Source organism: Eumetopias jubatus, unplaced genomic scaffold, assembly GCF_037043125.1.
Source record: "Eumetopias jubatus isolate StellerSeaLion01/CBP00866 unplaced genomic scaffold, mEumJub1_p1.0 scaffold_10, whole genome shotgun sequence".
In the NCBI taxonomy this organism is placed as follows: Eukaryota; Metazoa; Chordata; class Mammalia; order Carnivora; family Otariidae; genus Eumetopias; species Eumetopias jubatus.
In genome coordinates this window covers 122,495,072-122,511,005 of record NW_028274816.1, presented here as the reverse complement: position 1 = coordinate 122,511,005, position 15,934 = coordinate 122,495,072, and the positions used below count along the sequence as shown (strand labels likewise).

General features: G+C 59.4%; 2 protein-coding genes across 2 annotated transcripts in view; one reads left to right on the top strand and one right to left on the bottom strand.

The window, feature by feature from the left end:
• The first annotated feature begins 2,785 nt into the window (after nucleotides 1–2,785).
• Nucleotides 2,786–7,198, top strand: CDK5R1 (cyclin dependent kinase 5 regulatory subunit 1). The gene is made up of 2 exons (XM_028109199.2): nucleotides 2,786–2,959; nucleotides 3,278–7,198. Exon 2 carries the CDS (start codon nucleotides 3,425–3,427, stop codon nucleotides 4,349–4,351), a length of 927 nt encoding a protein of 308 aa, XP_027965000.1. The 5' UTR covers nucleotides 2,786–2,959; nucleotides 3,278–3,424; the 3' UTR covers nucleotides 4,352–7,198.
• Nucleotides 7,199–9,426: 2,228 nt separating this feature from the next.
• Nucleotides 9,427–15,934, bottom strand: part of MYO1D (myosin ID) — a 349,561-nt gene continuing 343,053 nt past the window's right edge. The window contains exon 22 of the mRNA XM_088028373.1: nucleotides 9,427–10,773. Within this exon, the coding sequence (XP_087884499.1) occupies nucleotides 10,617–10,773 (157 nt within the window). The 3' untranslated portion in view covers nucleotides 9,427–10,616. The remainder of the gene's footprint in view (nucleotides 10,774–15,934) is intronic.

The following is a 15,934-nucleotide window of genomic DNA, read 5'->3' as shown; positions in this document are numbered from 1 at the left end:
CTCTGGAGCACTGCTGCGTGCTAGTTATATAATCTGTGCTGCCCGGAAGGGCCACTAGATGCTGCTCTGTGATCCCTGAAGGAACAAAGCACGGCTGCCTCAGAAGCCAGGGCTTAGTCTTGCTTTATCTGGAGCCCTTTCTGGAAGGGAGCTGGCCGGGGCCTTGTCTTCTCTCTCACAGGGTGGTATGGGGATGGGACCATACAGAGGACAGGGATTCTCTGGTGACACATGGGAATATCAGCCCAACAGTGCAGATAACAAGCAGGCTGGCCCTTCTGGCAGCTAGAGATAGGCCATAGGATCAATAGGCTAATCAATGATGGGGTTTGGAGCGCTTTCCTGCAGTTCTCTGAAGACTGGGAAGAAAACAGCTCTGCTTCATTCAGCTGGGTCTGCATTCTGGGCCTTGATTCTGCTGTTTCCGGCAGAATATTGCCCTTTCTTCCTTGCCTTGCACTGGAGCTGTGACAGGAGCTTGAGGGTGAGGGTGGTGGTGGTGGTGGTGGTGGTGGTGGGTGCCTTGAAACAGTGGGCACGGCAGGGCGGCGGACAGGACTTCCAGACAACCCCTTTCCTCAGGCACACTGGCAAGCGGGCTGCCAGTGCACATGTCGTTCATGCTGTGCTGCAAACATGGCTTTGCCTTTGGCAAGTGTGAGGAGGCTGAGGTAGTAATGCAAAGAGCTCTTTTGAAGGTGCTAGGGAAGGCTGGCTGGACAAAGGCAAGAGAGGATACCAGAGTGTGGCCAGCCTGGAAAAGGTCCGGGCAAGTGCCTGCTGCTTTGGTTTGGGAAATCAAGTGGGGTAAAGTGGACCTTGGTACTGCCTGCCATGAATTGGAATAGCTGGAACTGAAATTTGTAGGTACAGGTACCAGGGTGGATCTAAGTAAGGGGAGGCTTATAGGCTTCGAAATCTAGGCATATTTTGTGAAATGGAAAGCATTTAACCTTTGCTCAACACCAGAATCTGAAGGGGACCTTGAGAGGCAGTATGGACAAAGGCCTACTTGGGAGCTGGGCCTCTCCACCAGGGGCTGGAGGGAAAAAGGCTTTGCCTTGGAGAGAAAGAGAGTCATTGGGCCAGGGGACCTGGAATAGATTACTTCTTCAAGCTCCTTACTAATAGGGAAGGAGGGTTGAGGACCGCTCCATTTCAAGAGCAGGCCGAGGTACACGGAGGAACATCGGGAGGGAGGGCCCTGTTGAGCGAAGGGCCAGCTTTCATCTAAGTTAAGATGACAGCTGCTGTGGATGTTTCACAAGCAGCCGCACAGAACAATGCATTTTCCATTCCGTGTTACCAAAGTCCCTAAAGCTTTCACTTGCCACTATTGACAGAGAAACAGCTGGGTAGTACATGTACGCGTTCTAGCACTTTGACTCGATAGCAGCACTGTCCTGCGTAGGGCCGTGGGCAGCACCGGCACAGTGGGCCCAGGTTGACAGCCTCGCAGGCCGGAGTGGCCAGGAGGCCAGGAATTGGGTAATCTGGATTACTGCTTCCTTATCTTTTGGTCCAGAGGTGATAATCTGGATTAAAATAGGGTTTCAATCTAATGTTTCTCCAGTTTGTGAGCAACTCAGTTTCCAGAACCAACTAAAAGAAAAACAAATGAAGAATGGCTCTTGTGAAGGATGTGAATTCTTGTCTGTGAGAGGAACTGTTCTTACTAGATTCAGAATTTTACAGTTTGGCACCAGATCTTCAAATGATACATGGTTAGCAGGAAAAACATCGGAATCAGAGGATCAGAGGCTGGTTGGAAGAGCAGTGGCTTCAGTTTTACTATAACTGATAAGGGGCCAGTGGAAATGTCGAGGTCACATTTGTGAAGGGCTGGCCCGTCTCTGGGGCAGCGGCCCCCCGGGGGGCCTCAGAGCCCTTTCCCAGCCAGGTGGGTGCTGGAAAGCCAGTCGCTGTTTTGTGGACCAGCCCCAGAACTGCCTACGCCTCTCTGGCCTGGATTTCTCTTTACCCGGGCTCCGGCCCTTTACCTGAGGTGCGGGAATAGAGGCCCCGGAGGGGAGACGTGAAAGTCGATGGGACAGCCCATCGGGATGCGAGTGGCTTTTCAGCAAAGGCTTCCGCCTCCCCGCCCCGGCTCAGGACCTTCCTCCTTGAGTCCCTAGCTTCTTCCCGGCCGGACGAGGATGTTAATGGGAAGGGATCTCGGGGCCCCGGCCGGTCTCCGTGGATGGATTCTCGCGCTGCAACCTCAGCTCGGGCGGGCTGTGCGTCGCCAGGGCGGGGACGCGGCCGAGAGCGCCCCCGCGGCCCGCGGCTGCGGGCGCCGCGGCGGGAACAAAGGCAGCACGTGTCTGGGCGGGGCGGCGGGCGGATTCGGCCTTCGGCCCCGCCCCCGGCGCGCCCCCTCCCGCCCCCCGCCCGGCCCGAGCTCGGCGGCGCGGGGCGCCGGGGACTCTCACGCGGCCGGGCGGCTGCTGGCGCGGCGGCGCAGAGCGGGCGGCGAGTGGTGCGGGAGGAGCGGCCCCGAGAGGCGAGGCGGGGCCGGTGCCGGGGGTACCCGCCGCCACCGCTCGAGTCCGGGTCCTAGATGGGGTGCGGCGAGTAGAGGCGCTCGGGCTCGCGGCCGCATCCCTACCCGCACCGCGCGCGGGGGTTGGCGCTGAGGACCGCGGCGGCCCGGCTCCCAGGCAGGAGCAGGCCAGCCCGGGCCGGCGCGTGGGCCGCGCGCGCGCGCGCGCGCCCCCGACAGGGAGGCCGCTGAGGTGCGCGCCGGGGCGGGAGCGGGAACGGGAGCGCGGCGGCGGCGAGGGCGGCCGGCGGGAGGCGGGGCCGAGGCGCCTGCAGAACCTTGGACAGAAGCTCCGGAGCCGCCGCCGCGGAGCGCGAGCCCCGCCGAGCCCCGCCGAGCGCCGGGACCGCGGGCCCGAGCCGCGGCGCGCATTGCGGAGGGAGGGCGCTGAGCGCAGGAGCCGCCGCCGCCTGCCGGGTAAGCCTGCGCCTTGGGGCCGCCCGTGCCCCCGAGGAGCCGGGGTCGGGGCCGCGCGCGGTGTCGAGGCGGGGGTCCCCCAATACCGCCCACCCTCCCCCGCCCCGGCCGCCTCCGCCCGCGCCCGGGCCCCTCCCGCTGCCGTCCGGACCGCAGCGGCCGCGGCAGGCGGGCGGGGGGTGCCGCAGTGGAGGCGGCGGGGCTGCGGCGCGAGGGCGCGGGGCCGGGGCCAAGTCCGCGGGGGCCGCGTTGGCCCGGGTGGAGGAGCGCGGCGCCGAGCCCCGCCTGGTGCTGAGAACCATCTTGTTTTCCACGCAGATCCGAAGGGGCAGCACGCGCCCGGGAGCCGGGAGCGCCCCCGCCTCCTGCCCGGGGCCGCCGCGGGCTCGCTGAGCTGTTTTGTGCCTCCGGCCGGCAGGCTGGGCGCGCAGGGGCGCGGGCCCCCGCCCGGCGCGCAGCGGCACCATGGGCACGGTGCTGTCCCTGTCCCCCAGCTACCGGAAGGCCACGCTGTTTGAGGATGGCGCGGCCACGGTGGGCCACTACACGGCCGTGCAGAACAGCAAGAACGCCAAGGACAAGAACCTGAAGCGGCACTCCATCATCTCCGTGCTGCCTTGGAAGAGAATCGTGGCCGTGTCGGCCAAGAAGAAGAACTCCAAGAAGGTGCAGCCGAACAGCAGCTACCAGAACAACATCACGCACCTCAACAATGAGAACCTGAAGAAGTCGCTGTCGTGCGCCAACCTGTCCACGTTCGCCCAGCCCCCACCGGCGCAGCCGCCCGCACCCCCTGCCGGCCAGCTCTCGGGCTCCCAGACCGGGGGGGTCTCCTCCTCCGTCAAGAAGGCCCCGCACCCTGCCCTCAGCTCCGCAGGGACGCCCAAACGTGTCATCGTCCAGGCGTCCACGAGCGAGCTGCTGCGCTGCCTGGGCGAGTTCCTGTGCCGCCGGTGCTACCGCCTGAAGCACCTGTCCCCCACGGACCCTGTGCTCTGGCTGCGCAGCGTGGATCGCTCGCTGCTCCTGCAGGGCTGGCAGGACCAGGGCTTCATCACGCCCGCCAACGTGGTCTTCCTCTACATGCTCTGCAGGGACGTCATCTCGTCCGAGGTGGGCTCGGACCACGAGCTCCAGGCCATCCTGCTGACCTGCCTGTACCTCTCCTACTCCTACATGGGCAACGAGATCTCCTACCCGCTCAAGCCCTTCCTGGTGGAGAGCTGCAAGGAGGCCTTTTGGGACCGCTGCCTCTCCGTCATCAACCTCATGAGCTCCAAGATGCTGCAGATCAACGCCGACCCACACTACTTCACACAGGTGTTCTCCGACCTGAAGAACGAGAGCGGTCAGGAGGACAAGAAGCGGCTCCTCCTCGGGCTCGATCGGTGAGCCCCGTGGCCCGCATCATGGCTCAAGGATTCAGTTCGTTTTTAAAAATTTATTATTAAGCAAATCAGATTCTGTGTACAGTATGTGTCTAGCAAAGCCACCGAGGGCCTCTCCCTTCCCACCGTCCCTCCTTGGGGTTTTCTTCAGCCCTGCCAAGAACTCTGGGCGCTTTTGAACTCCCGAACCTTGTGCAACACTCAGATGTATCCAGAGCCACCCGGGCCGCTGACCTCTCGACTTTGGGGGATTCAGGGGACCGAGTGTCCTCTTGCCACCTGTGCCCTTGCTGGACCGGGGCGGGTGAGGCCGTCCACCGCTCCTGGCGCGGGAGCCGGAGAGGGGCCTCTGGCCGGTTGGCCCAGGGAGCGACTGGCCTTCCCGGCTGGGGGTCCTTTCCTGGCTCTTGTTTTGGGTCATCCATTCTCCCAGAGGCCTGTGGAGCTGGCCACCCCGACCGAGCCATGAGGAGGGTTGTGGGGCAAGGTGCCCGCCACCCTGGGACAACTCTTCAGTCGAGAAGCTGGCCTGGTACAAAGATTGGGGCCTGTCGTTTGACCATGCACCACCCTGGTTTGCTCTTTTTTTCTTTTTTAGGGAGAAGGGCTTTCCTTTAGTGAAGACATGGACCTTGCCCCCTAGCCCCCTGCTCCCCCACTCCCAGCCGTTGTTGGCAGTGTTGGGTTAAGGAGCTGGTTTGACTCATTAAGTTCTTTGATTTTGGGTCCCAGCTAAAGGGGTGGGGTGCAGCTAGGGACAGCTCCTTTCCTGGGTGAACCTTTCATTTGACTAATGCAGCTTACTCACCCTGTGGTGAAGGCCAGGGCAGCTGCAGGTGCCCATTACCAACAGCCTGCCTTCTGGGCGGGTGGGGTTGTCGTGCCCGAAACCAGCCGGTGCCCACCTGAGGGCTAAGGCCTCTTGCTGGTGCATGACACTCGTTCCGCAAAGCCGGGGTGGGGGATGATGTCAGGGATCAGGGCGATGTGGTAATGATGTACCCCCTGTCCCCACCCCTGTTCATTTCAAGCTGTTTCCAAACAGTTCAGTTTCTTCTGAAGACGAAGCCTTGCCCCGCAAGGCCCAGTGAGACCACTGGATCTTGGAGACAATTCCAAGACGGGAGTAGCGCTCCTGATTGCTTCGGAAGCCTGCTGATTCTGCACCTGATCATTTGCAGCTGCTGGTTTGGGTTTCCACCTTACCCTCGTGGCTGCGAAAACACACGATGTGTACTTAATCAATTTCCTTTCTAATTCTCCCAGATTGGTGGCTTGGGACTTGGGAGAGGACCGGGAGAAGGGAGCGAGCCTTACTCCGTGGCCCATCACTCCAGCTTTGGGGAACAAAGACCAATGTGAGGACGCTCTAGGGAATTCTCTCTTCCAGTCCCCATGCCCCCCCTCCCCCTCCCGGGGAGTGCTGGAATAGGGGGCTGGGGGAAGGCAGAGGGTCCTTTGACATAGGGTTAGGTTCCAGGTGGCTGCTGGTTTCAGCACGAGCACTACTGAAATTCACACGAACAAGAGAAAGCTGTGAAACGGAGGTCCCGGTGTAAGAGGCCTGGAGCTGGGCCACCGGCCCGGGTGTTCCCGGAGAAGAGGGGGAGGGCCTGCCTGGGCTGGGATCGCGTTAGCCCCAGCTGCGCCTTGGGCCCACGCTGAGCCTGAGCCGTTCCGTTCCCGGGACTGCCAGATAATCTGATGTGGAGCTGGAAGGAACCTGCTGGAAGGTTGCTGGCACAGACTTTGCCGCCGCCGCCGCGCCTCTTCTCGGTCGGAGTTGTCACACAGCCCGTCTGTGCAGATCCTGCCGCCACGTGTGACCTGAGGTAGGAGGCCCGTGGGGGCAGCAGGCCCTGGCGGCCCGGAAGAGGGAGGTTCGGGTGCCGAGTCTCCAGAGGAGGGGTGCGCGTCCGTAGTCGCTCTTTCTCGGTGGCGGCCGAACTTGGCCCGAGACTGCACTTCAGTTGCATCCCCAGGATTCCGGTTTTGTGTGTTTCCTTCTCTTTCTCCGTATTTATTTTTTTATTTCTCGGAGGAGGTGCAAATTTCAGGAGTGGTTGGGGGACGAAGGAAGCCAGTCTCTGGCTGCGCCCCCCGCCCCCCCAGTGTGCAGCCTGCCCCTTCCTCCTCCCCGCCCTTGCGCTGGTCAGTCCTGGGTGCAGGAGCTGATGGACTCAAGTGTGCAGGCAGTGAACCCATTTGACATGCTGCTATGAAGACTACTTTTAGAACAACAATTAAAAAAAAAAAACTAACCTACGGGGGAAAAAAAAAACAAACCCTTTATTCTTTCATTGTTGCTTTGACAGTGATCTTGTGCATGCGAACCAGGAGCATTTTGTGTCTTAAGAAAAATAATCTTAGAACAGATGGCCGTGAACATTACACCCGTGCACAGAACCAGTCACAGGAATAATAGTTCAGGATTTGGTTTTTCTCTTTTTCTTGTAAACCTGAAGGGTTGATATATTCTTTCCATGCAGCTATTAGAATTTAGTTTTGTTCCAGCAGTTGTTAAACTTGCAATGAGAAGAAAATGTGCCATTTTTTTCCACTCGGAATTATTCATCGCTGTATATTTGAAACTGCTAATTACACGTGCGGTGTATGTTGGTTCTTAGTGCAATTCGTTTTGTAGTTATTCTTTGACCAAACCGTGGGTATTGTTAATATTAATTTATATTTGTCTCATTTTGTATGTATGTGTAGTGTGTTTGTAAGTATGTGTGGTTTATAATCTGACAAGGTCATGAAGCTCAGTTTGGCTGTAATTTAATTCCCTTTCCCTTATTTTTATTTATTTTTGTACTGTGCTGATTAAATAAAATGCACTGACCATCCATTCCATAGGCCTCTTGTCATTCACGAGCAGTTTGGGGGGGCCCCTTTTCTAAATGATTCCTGCGCTCGGAACATAATTGGATTTGAATCATGGGGGAGGGGAGGGGTGGGTGAAGGCAGGGCAGGGCTCAGGGAGAGGGCTTAACCCCTGCGTTCAAGTTAAGGTGATTAAGAGAGAAGCACAGGTTAAGTCAACTCAGGCTTAGCTGGGCGGCGGGGTGGGAGTTGCTCCTCAGAGGCTGCCCGGGCTTGGCTTGGCTTGGCTTGGCAGAGCTGGGTGACTGGGACCGGCGGCGGAGGCGGGGGGTAGATCAGGCCCAGGCTTGGCCCGGTGAGGGCTGGTGCTGTGGCTCCCGCAGGGGCTCCCTCGTGGAGCTTGGCTCTGAGGCCGCTGCCCCCACGTATCCTGGGCCCGGCTCTGCTCAGCGCCCCTGGCCCAGAGGCTTCTTCTCTGCCGGCGGCTGTGGAGTGGTGTCCGCGTGGCTCAGCCCTGCCAGTTTAGCTTGGTGCAGGTTTGCAAGAGCGAGGAATCCAGCCCCCGGGGATCCCAAATAAGCAACCACCCCAGGCCACGACTGTGGCAAGGGGTGGGCCCCCTACCGGCGGTACCGCCAGTGGTCTGCGTCCGTGCCCGCGCCCGCGCCCGCCCCCAGCCTAAGCTTCAGGGTCCAGGGCAGTGTGGACTCAAGGCTCCCCAGGGCCTGCACGCTGCCGGCCCGAGGTGCCCCCGGACTCCGGGAAGGCACTGCCACCCCCAGGTTGCCCCTCGGGTGCGGTCAGCTTTGTGAGCGGGGCCACTGGCTCAATTCAGGGCGTCTCCCTCGGTCCGAGTCACAGAAGCCGCACTGCATGTTCTTTGTCACCAAGGACGGTGACCGGGCAGCCCTTGGGTGCTGGGGAGGCTCAGGGCTTGCTTACCTGCCGCTTGCCCCGCCCCTGCCCCCAGAGGTCCAGGATCCCTCCCGCTTCTCCTGCCACCCCCATTGTCCCCAGCCCACCCGCCTGCCCGGGGAGAGGCCGCTGCAGGCCTTGGAGCTTGTCCTTCACAGATACATGCTCCGACTTTGGTCAACACGAACGCAGTGAACTTTGAGTCTAACGCATGGGCCTCAAAATGGTGGAATGACGTGCTTCGATTGAACTCCGCCGCCTCCCCGCTGGGTGTCTAATATTTTCATTGAAAAGCCTCCTGTAAATTATCCTCCATTTTACCTTATTTGTGCTTAATGCTCCCTCCCATCCTCTGGGACAGCAGCTTTTTACCAGCTGGAATGTCACAATTGTGGGTATAGTTTTCAATTACAGATAAGCAGGACACCTTTAAAAATAAGATTTAATGCTTTATTGCTCTTGATGGTAAATCAAAATATGCTCTAGAAATAAAGTTAATTTAATGGAAAATAGGAATAAACGCAGCAAACCATAAAACTGCATTTAATTAGATCAAGAGAAACACTTCATTGCATACAGTCGCTGTGTCCTCCTGCTCTCCCCCAGCACCTGGAGGCACCACTGAGCTCACACCCTAAAGGCTTGAGCCTTCTTCAGTTGCTACACACTGGGACTTCTTTCAGGACATCAAGAAAAAGTGCTTGTCGACTGGCCCTCAGCTGGGAGGCCCCTGCACTGGGCTGAAGAGCCCCAGGCAACCCCGAAAGGCGGCAGGAAGGGCCCCACTGCCCACCCCTCCTCCCTAGTCCCAGAAAGGCACTCATTTGGCATGTTCCGTTTTGGTGTGTCTCAAACATACACGTGCACGTCTCTAGTGTAAAGCAAGGAGTTTGAGGAAAGGAGTGGAAAGGAGAGGAGGCGCCGTTCCAGTTAGGATGGTTCCACTGGTGTCAAGGTGACTGGCAAAACTCCGTTGCTAAACCAGGCTGATGGCACCTCTGCGCGGTGCAGGCAGCTGACCAGGCTTCGAGAATGAGAACGGGTTTCTAAGGATAGGATGCCAAGAGGATTCTTTATTGCGAACTGCACATGGTGCAAATGTTTTGCGGGCCCTGGGAAGTCGGGGGGTGGGAGTGTGTGCGCGGGGGACACCAGGCTGTTGGGACCAGCCGGCGGGTCGGCTAGGTGACCGGGCAGGCACTCGGTGTGATTTGCGGGGGGCTCAGGGTGGCGGCGCAGGAGCATGCGGTGGGGGTGGGGCGGGGGGGTGGGCAGGGTCTGGGTCTGAAATTGAAAAAAATGTCAGCGTGTCCCTCTTTTACCTCCCGCCAGTCTCCTCCCGAGCTGTGGGCTCCCCCTCCGCCCTCTCCCCACACGGAGTGTCCCAAATCTCTCCTTTTAAGGCTCCTGGCCCAGAAGCCCGGGCTGCTCAGAGGCTTGGGGCCGCGTCCTCAGCCGAGGCTCCGGAGCAGAGTGGTCTCAGGAAGGCACTGAGGCACGCGTGCTTTCTGCTGGGCCCAGCCTGGGCCCCAGCTGTGGCGGCGGGGAGCAGCCTGGCCTGGCCTGCAGTGCCAGGAGCCCCCACTCTGTTTCTGTTACTCTGCCCCTCCGGCCTTGGTCCTTGTTCTCCGAATGTGTCTGAAACAGGGGTGTCAGGGAAAACTTCCGGACAGTCCCCCCGCCCCAGAGTGCTCCCTGGCCCCTGCAACTCCATTTTCTCATCAGTGTGCCCGACATGAGTGTGGGCACAGCAGACCCCACACCCGAGGCGCAGCCCTGTGTGTTGCACACATCACTGTGCAACAACCACGGCCCAGGCCGTGCAGTTAAGGAAGATGGGCCTTGGAGCACCTGCTCTGCTCTCTCCCGCAGAGGTGGCCTGCAGGGCCCGGGCGGGGGTGGGCATGACTGTTCTGCCAGTGCTGGCTTCCGGGCCAAGGGGCCAGCCCGACAGGTGAACCTGCTCTCCTGATGGCCTTGGCTGACTGCTAGGGAGAGGGGCTCCACCAAGGATCTCTGAGCCAAGTCCCCTTGGGGGAAAGGGGTGGCAGGCTGTGCTCACGGAGAGAGCAGGGCTACATCCCCAGCTTATCTCCGGCAATCTCCCCCAAGCCCCCCAGGGGAGCATGTTTTGGGTTGGGGAAACTGCATCCACCCCTTGCGGGGTCAACTGCCAGTCACTGGGTCAGGGCCTGACCTGGCCAGTGTGTGTGGGGGGTTTGTGGTGGCAGGGGCCTCCGCTGACATCAAGTTGCTTCTGCAGGGAGCTCTGGTTTGGGTGTGAGCCCAGGGATCTGTGGCAGGGCACCGGGGTCTTTGGTTTGTTGAGTGAGGACTGTGGAAAGTGGGGGCAGAGGAAGATGGAGACCAAAGGCAGAAAGCCAGCAAGAAAACCTCAGGGGAGGAGCCTTGGAGGCGGCAGAAGAGGGGCTCGGCCCCAAGCACGGCGGACCCTTGCGAGCTGATTTCTAGCGGGGGGTAGCGGGGAGTCAGCAAGTCAGACGGGGTGGCGAGGCCTCCCCGGTGGGCGGTCAGTTCCCCGGCACGCTTAGGATGAAGCCCGAGCGGTTCTTGGTGAAGTCGGGCTCCGGCTGGTTGATCCGCGTCTCCACGGAGACCGTGCACTTCTTCCCATGCAGGCTGCACTGCACGGGGTTGGTGACGTTGACTTGAAGGTAGCGCTTCTCACTGGAAGAACCAAAAAGAGAAAGACCAGCAGGCAGTTAGGAGGCAGCCAGAGTGGGGTGAATGGCCCCGGCAGCCCCTGGGGCCCGCATCTGCCCAGCTCCCCGGGGCCTGGTGGGTGGCCCAAGGGCCACAGGCACAGGCGGTGCCCCAGGAGAGGGAGAGGGCAGCAGAGACCGGGGCTGGGCTGCAGCCTCAAGCCAGAGCCGGCAGAGAGCGGGGCTGACGCGGTGGCCTGGGCCTGCACCCGACTTGCTGCACTGGCCCAGAGCTCAGAATGCACTCGAACCAGAGCCACCGGGGCTCTGGCCTGAGGCAGGGACCCGGTCACTTGGGCGTTAGAGGTCAGCAGGGGGCTCGTTGGGAGGGGCACGGGCTTCTGATTCGGGGCTACTGATCAGCAGTCTGTGGCTGCAACAGGGAGCCCTGGGAGGCGCGTCTGGGCAGCCGGCGGGGGAGGGGCGGAGGCAGACGGGAGATTCTTGCCTGCGTGCTCTCCCTGGCAAGAGAAAGCTCTTCCGGCAGTCCTGCCCGCCATCGGGCCCGGCCGGGAGAACTGGGGCTGACTCCTGCTTCCCCAGTGCCCTGGGCAGGCCCTCTCCCACTTGGGGTCTCCAAAGGCCCGCATGGTAGCGGACCCCCAGTGCGGATGCACCTGCCGCGGGCCGCCACCCATCTGCTGAGCCAAGAAACATGTGCGAAGCAGCGGGCACCTCCCGTGTGCTCTCGCGGGCTGGCACACCCCCACGCCGCGGCTCGCGCCCCTCGGCTTTCTCGGAGCCAGAGGTGCAAGGAGCAGGGCCTGTGGCGTCGGCCCGGAAGCCGGGCGCTGGGCAGGCTGGCGGTGCACCAGGTGCAAGCGAGGCGCCTTCCCGGCACGTGCGTGAGGCCCTGTCACAGGAGGCACGGCCCCAGCTCTCCCGGCACCTGCCCGCACGCTGCGAGGCTTCCTCATGCCCCTTTGCCGCCTGCTTTCCCCCGGGTCTGCCCCGGAGGCAGACGGTGCAGCAGGAGGAGAGCCGTGGTTCTCACTTGTGGGCATCAGGTATCTAATACTTAATGTCTTGTCAGCTGCAGCTAAAACCTTGGCTTAGACCGCTATTTTTAAGCAGACTTGGACATAAAAATAGAGTCCACCAGCGGCAGTGACTCAGGCACGGCTCTGCTCCTGGGGGAGCCGGGGTGGCTGGGCGGGGTCTAGGGGTGCGGCCCTGCGCTCCCGGTCCCCACTGTCATGCGGGCCCAGGGCAGGCAGAGCCCCCGGCACTGCAGCCCTGCCTGCGGCTGGAGATGCTTCTAGGACCCGGAGCCTGCACCTTCCCCTGCTTAGCCAGCCAGCCTCCTGGGCCCTCTGGTTGACCCGGCACCGCCTCTGGGTCCCTCTGAGCTGGAATTATATCCCCTGGGGATGTCCCCCTTCTGACTCTGGCAGAGGCCTCCCCTTTGCCCTTGCCTCCTGGTGGGCATGTGTCCTTCCCTCAGCGCATTGCTGGGGACAGGCTCTGTCTCCCACTTTCTGCGTCTGTGCCCCCCACCCCGTGGTACTGTAGTGTGCATGCAGTGGGTTCTAGAGTCACCTGGGGGACTCAAAGCCCTCAGGAAATGGCTCTAAAAGGGCCACATTCCAAACACAGAGGGGGGGGATGGGACTGACCAGCCACCCCCACGTTCTTGTGTTCGTACCATTGGGTCATGCTACCTTCACTAGGCTCCTTCTGACTCCAGCCCCTCCCCAGCCCTGAGTTCAGTGTCCATAGAGAGTGGCCCCTGACCACTCTTCCTTCCTCTTTCAGGCTCTGGGCATCTCTGGTATCTGCTCTGCACTCTCGGTGCAGGGTTGAGGCTGGTGGGAGATGGAAGAGCAAGTGGTTATTGTAGAATGGGGAACAAGGTAACAACGGCCCAACTTCACCTTGTAAATGAGCCTCCGGAGTGGGGGCTGCAGGAGAGAAAAAGCCGCAGAGAACCTGAGCTCCAGTCGGCTTCTCCCCGCACTGGGCAGGGCAGGAAGCATTTCTGCTAGCCTTTCTAGGCAGCCTCAGCACACGTACTGGTCTCCACTTCTAGAATGTGAGTCCTCGGAGGGCAGCGAGGGGCCTTACCGGGCTCCCACACTGCGGGGGGCATGTGGGCATGCTCCCCTGGTGCTGCTGGGCTGCACCTGCATTTCCAGCTAGGCTGCTCTCTGGGACTGGCGGCGCTAGCGTGGTGTGCAGGCCTCGCGTCCCCTGGTCTGCGAACTGTTCCCTCCCAGCACCGCAACTCTGCCAACTCCAAATACTCATAAATGCTGGGCGCAATTGGTTGAGATCCTTGTAGGGCTGAAGCATGCCCAGCCCATGAAGTTCATCCCAAAGGGAAAGTGGCCAGACAGCCTGTAAAATGGGATGGTTCTATAAGGGAGGCCTGCCCCTTAGCAAAGGAATATTCCGTACTTAAGTGGCAGTCGTGCTTGAGCTCCTTGCTCCTTCCCTTGGCATCTCCCTGAGCGGCCCTGTGCTGATTCCCAGCCTGTCTTCATGGGGTGCTGTGGGGTTTGGGCAGAAGTGGAGGGTGAGGGGCTACATGTGATGATTTTAGAATAGAACAATGTGGGTTGGAAGGAGAACAGCCTCTGGTCTTAAGAGCTGAGCTAAGCAACATCTGTGGGCACTGTCCCCACACAGCCATGGACAGGGGACAAAGATGATGTGGATTGAGGCTGGTGGCTCCCCAGTAAGTCACACATCGAATTATTACCACACAACCCAGCAATTCCTTCCACTCCTGGAGATACATCCAGAAGAACTGAAAGCAGATGTTCACACAACAGCATGTACTGGAATGTTTACAGCAGCATTATTTACAATAAACAAAAGGCAAAAATAATCCAAATATCTATCAACCGATGAAGGAGCCAACTGGTATATCCATTTAATGAAATATTATTCAGCCATAAAAAGGAAGTACTGACCCAGGCTACAACATGGATGAACCCTGAGAACATGCTAACGGAGAGAAGCCAGGCCCAAAAAGCTATGTATTGTATAATTCCACTCCCATGAAATGTGCAGACTACCCAAATCCACAGGGACAGAAACATAGGAGTGGGGTGTGAAGGGATTGCTTAAAGGGTATGGGGTTTCCTTCTGGGCTGATGAGAACATTCTGGAACTAGACGGTGGTGATGGCTGCACAGCACTGCTGATGGTAAATTTATGTTCTGTGTATTTTACCACGATAACAACCAAAAAGAGTGGATTGATCTGAAAGAATAGTAGGGGCCCCTGGGTGGCTCAGTCGGTTGAGCATCCGATTCTTGGTCTCGGCTCAAGTCATGATCTCAGGGTGGTGGGATTGAGCCCTGTGTGGGCTCCGTGCTCAGTGCAAAGTCTGCTGGTGATCCTCTCCTCTGCCCCTCCCTGGCTCATGCGCATGCTCTAAAATCAACTCAAATCTTGGGGTGCCTGGGTGGCTCAGTCATTGAGCGTCTGCCTTTGGCTCAGGTCATGATCCTGGGGTCCTGGGATCGAGTCCCGCATCGGGCTCCCTGCTCTGCAGAGAGCCTGCTTCTCCCTCTCACACTCCCCCTGCTTGTGTTCCCTCTCTCGCTGTCTCTGTCAAAATCTTAAAAAAAAATCAAATCAAATTTTAAAGGGACAAATAAGAACTTGCCCTCAAACCATGTTTTCTTTTCTCATCTCAGGCTCAACCAAAATGGTTTTAAGACCAGCAAGGGGTTTCTGGTGCCTGCTTTGGAGACAGAGCGGTAGCAGGGTCCCAGGGGTGGCCAGGAAGGGGCCCTCCAGGAGGATCAGCTGACCTCTCTGGCTGGAGCTTCACCACACTGGAAATCTTTACAGAGCTAGAGTGCCTTCCTCATCTTTTAAAGAAAAGAAGGCAGATTTTATAGATGGAGGCAGGGTGTCTCTCTCTGAGGGCATGCCAAGCCCAACGACAGCTGCCGCTGGAGTGGGGTGGCCAGGGGAGGGCTGCTTTCCTCCCCATCCTCTGTTACAGGATTTAAAGGCTCAGCAAACTCTGGCATTCGGGGACTCTCATCTTGTTTCATCTGTTCCAAGCCATCATTGCAGGCAAATGGCCTTTATCGAATTACGCTCCTTCATTTTGCATTTAGGCGCTTGTCCTCATTAGAGAAATCTGTGGGTAAAGGCAAGACCCCGTCCACGGGCGTCCCCACGTGAGCCGTGTGTTTCTTGCAGGCGCTGCACTGAAGGGGGCAACCAAAGTCTCCCTGGGAGCTGAATCGGCCCAGAAAATGTTGCCTCCTGTTCGGCCCTGTGCAGCTGGGATGAGGAGGCGCCCAGCCATGGGCCCGCTCTGTGGAAATGCGCGGGCCACTTCTCCGTGGTGTCGCGGGGGTTCCCTGCCTGAGCGGTGCATGACCGCGCCCTAAGGGGACGGGGCGGGGGGGGGGGGGCGGAGGGCAGCGCCTGGGTGGGCGGGGCCTCTGGGGACTGGCGAGGTGTTCCCGAGGAGGTGGGACCAGTGTGGGCGCCGGATGTGGTGGGAGGAAGCTTGCCTTGCCCCAAGTGCAGGCAAATAGTAAACAGATGCGTCTCCAAGTGATGAGAGGTGGGGTCAGCATTTCGTGATGGACCCCAGGCCCCAGAGTCAGGCCCTTCTCCATCTGGGTGCCCCCGGATCCCCAACGCCAAGGCTTGGGCGCTGGCCAACGGACAGCTAGGGCCCGCGTGTGCAGCTGTGTTTGCGTTTCGCCTCAGGAAGCAAGCCCCTCTGCTTGTGTCAAGCCACAGACGGCCAGTCTTTCAAAACCCGGCTTCCGGAAATGCTACTTCTGTTTTTGTTGGGGCTGAACAGATACTCTGGGGCCGCTGGGAGAGGGAGGGTCCAGCAGACGCCAAACCTGGGGACGTGCTGACTTGGGCAGGAGTCATGCCCGGGTCTGAGATTTGGGAGGAGGCTGAGCCCCAGCAGGCTCTGGGATCTAGAAAAAGGCCACACGAGTCTGCCTTCCGGCCTGGCAAAGTGGCAAAGGAATTGCTGTGTGGGAAAACAGTTTCCCAGTAAAGACCTAAAACCTCAAGCTTTCTTCTCTTAACCTCTTGAACAGCAAACCCAATGCAGATCACCAAAGGCAAAGAGCAAACCTTAAGAACACCCAGAGGGAAAAGACACATCACTTGCAAAGGAAGAGTAGGCC

Excerpts from the sequence above, each read along its gene's own strand:
- CDK5R1 (XM_028109199.2), top strand. The coding sequence starts at position 3,425 with ATGGGCACGGTGCTGTCCCTGTCCCCCAGCTACCGGAAGGCCACGCTG.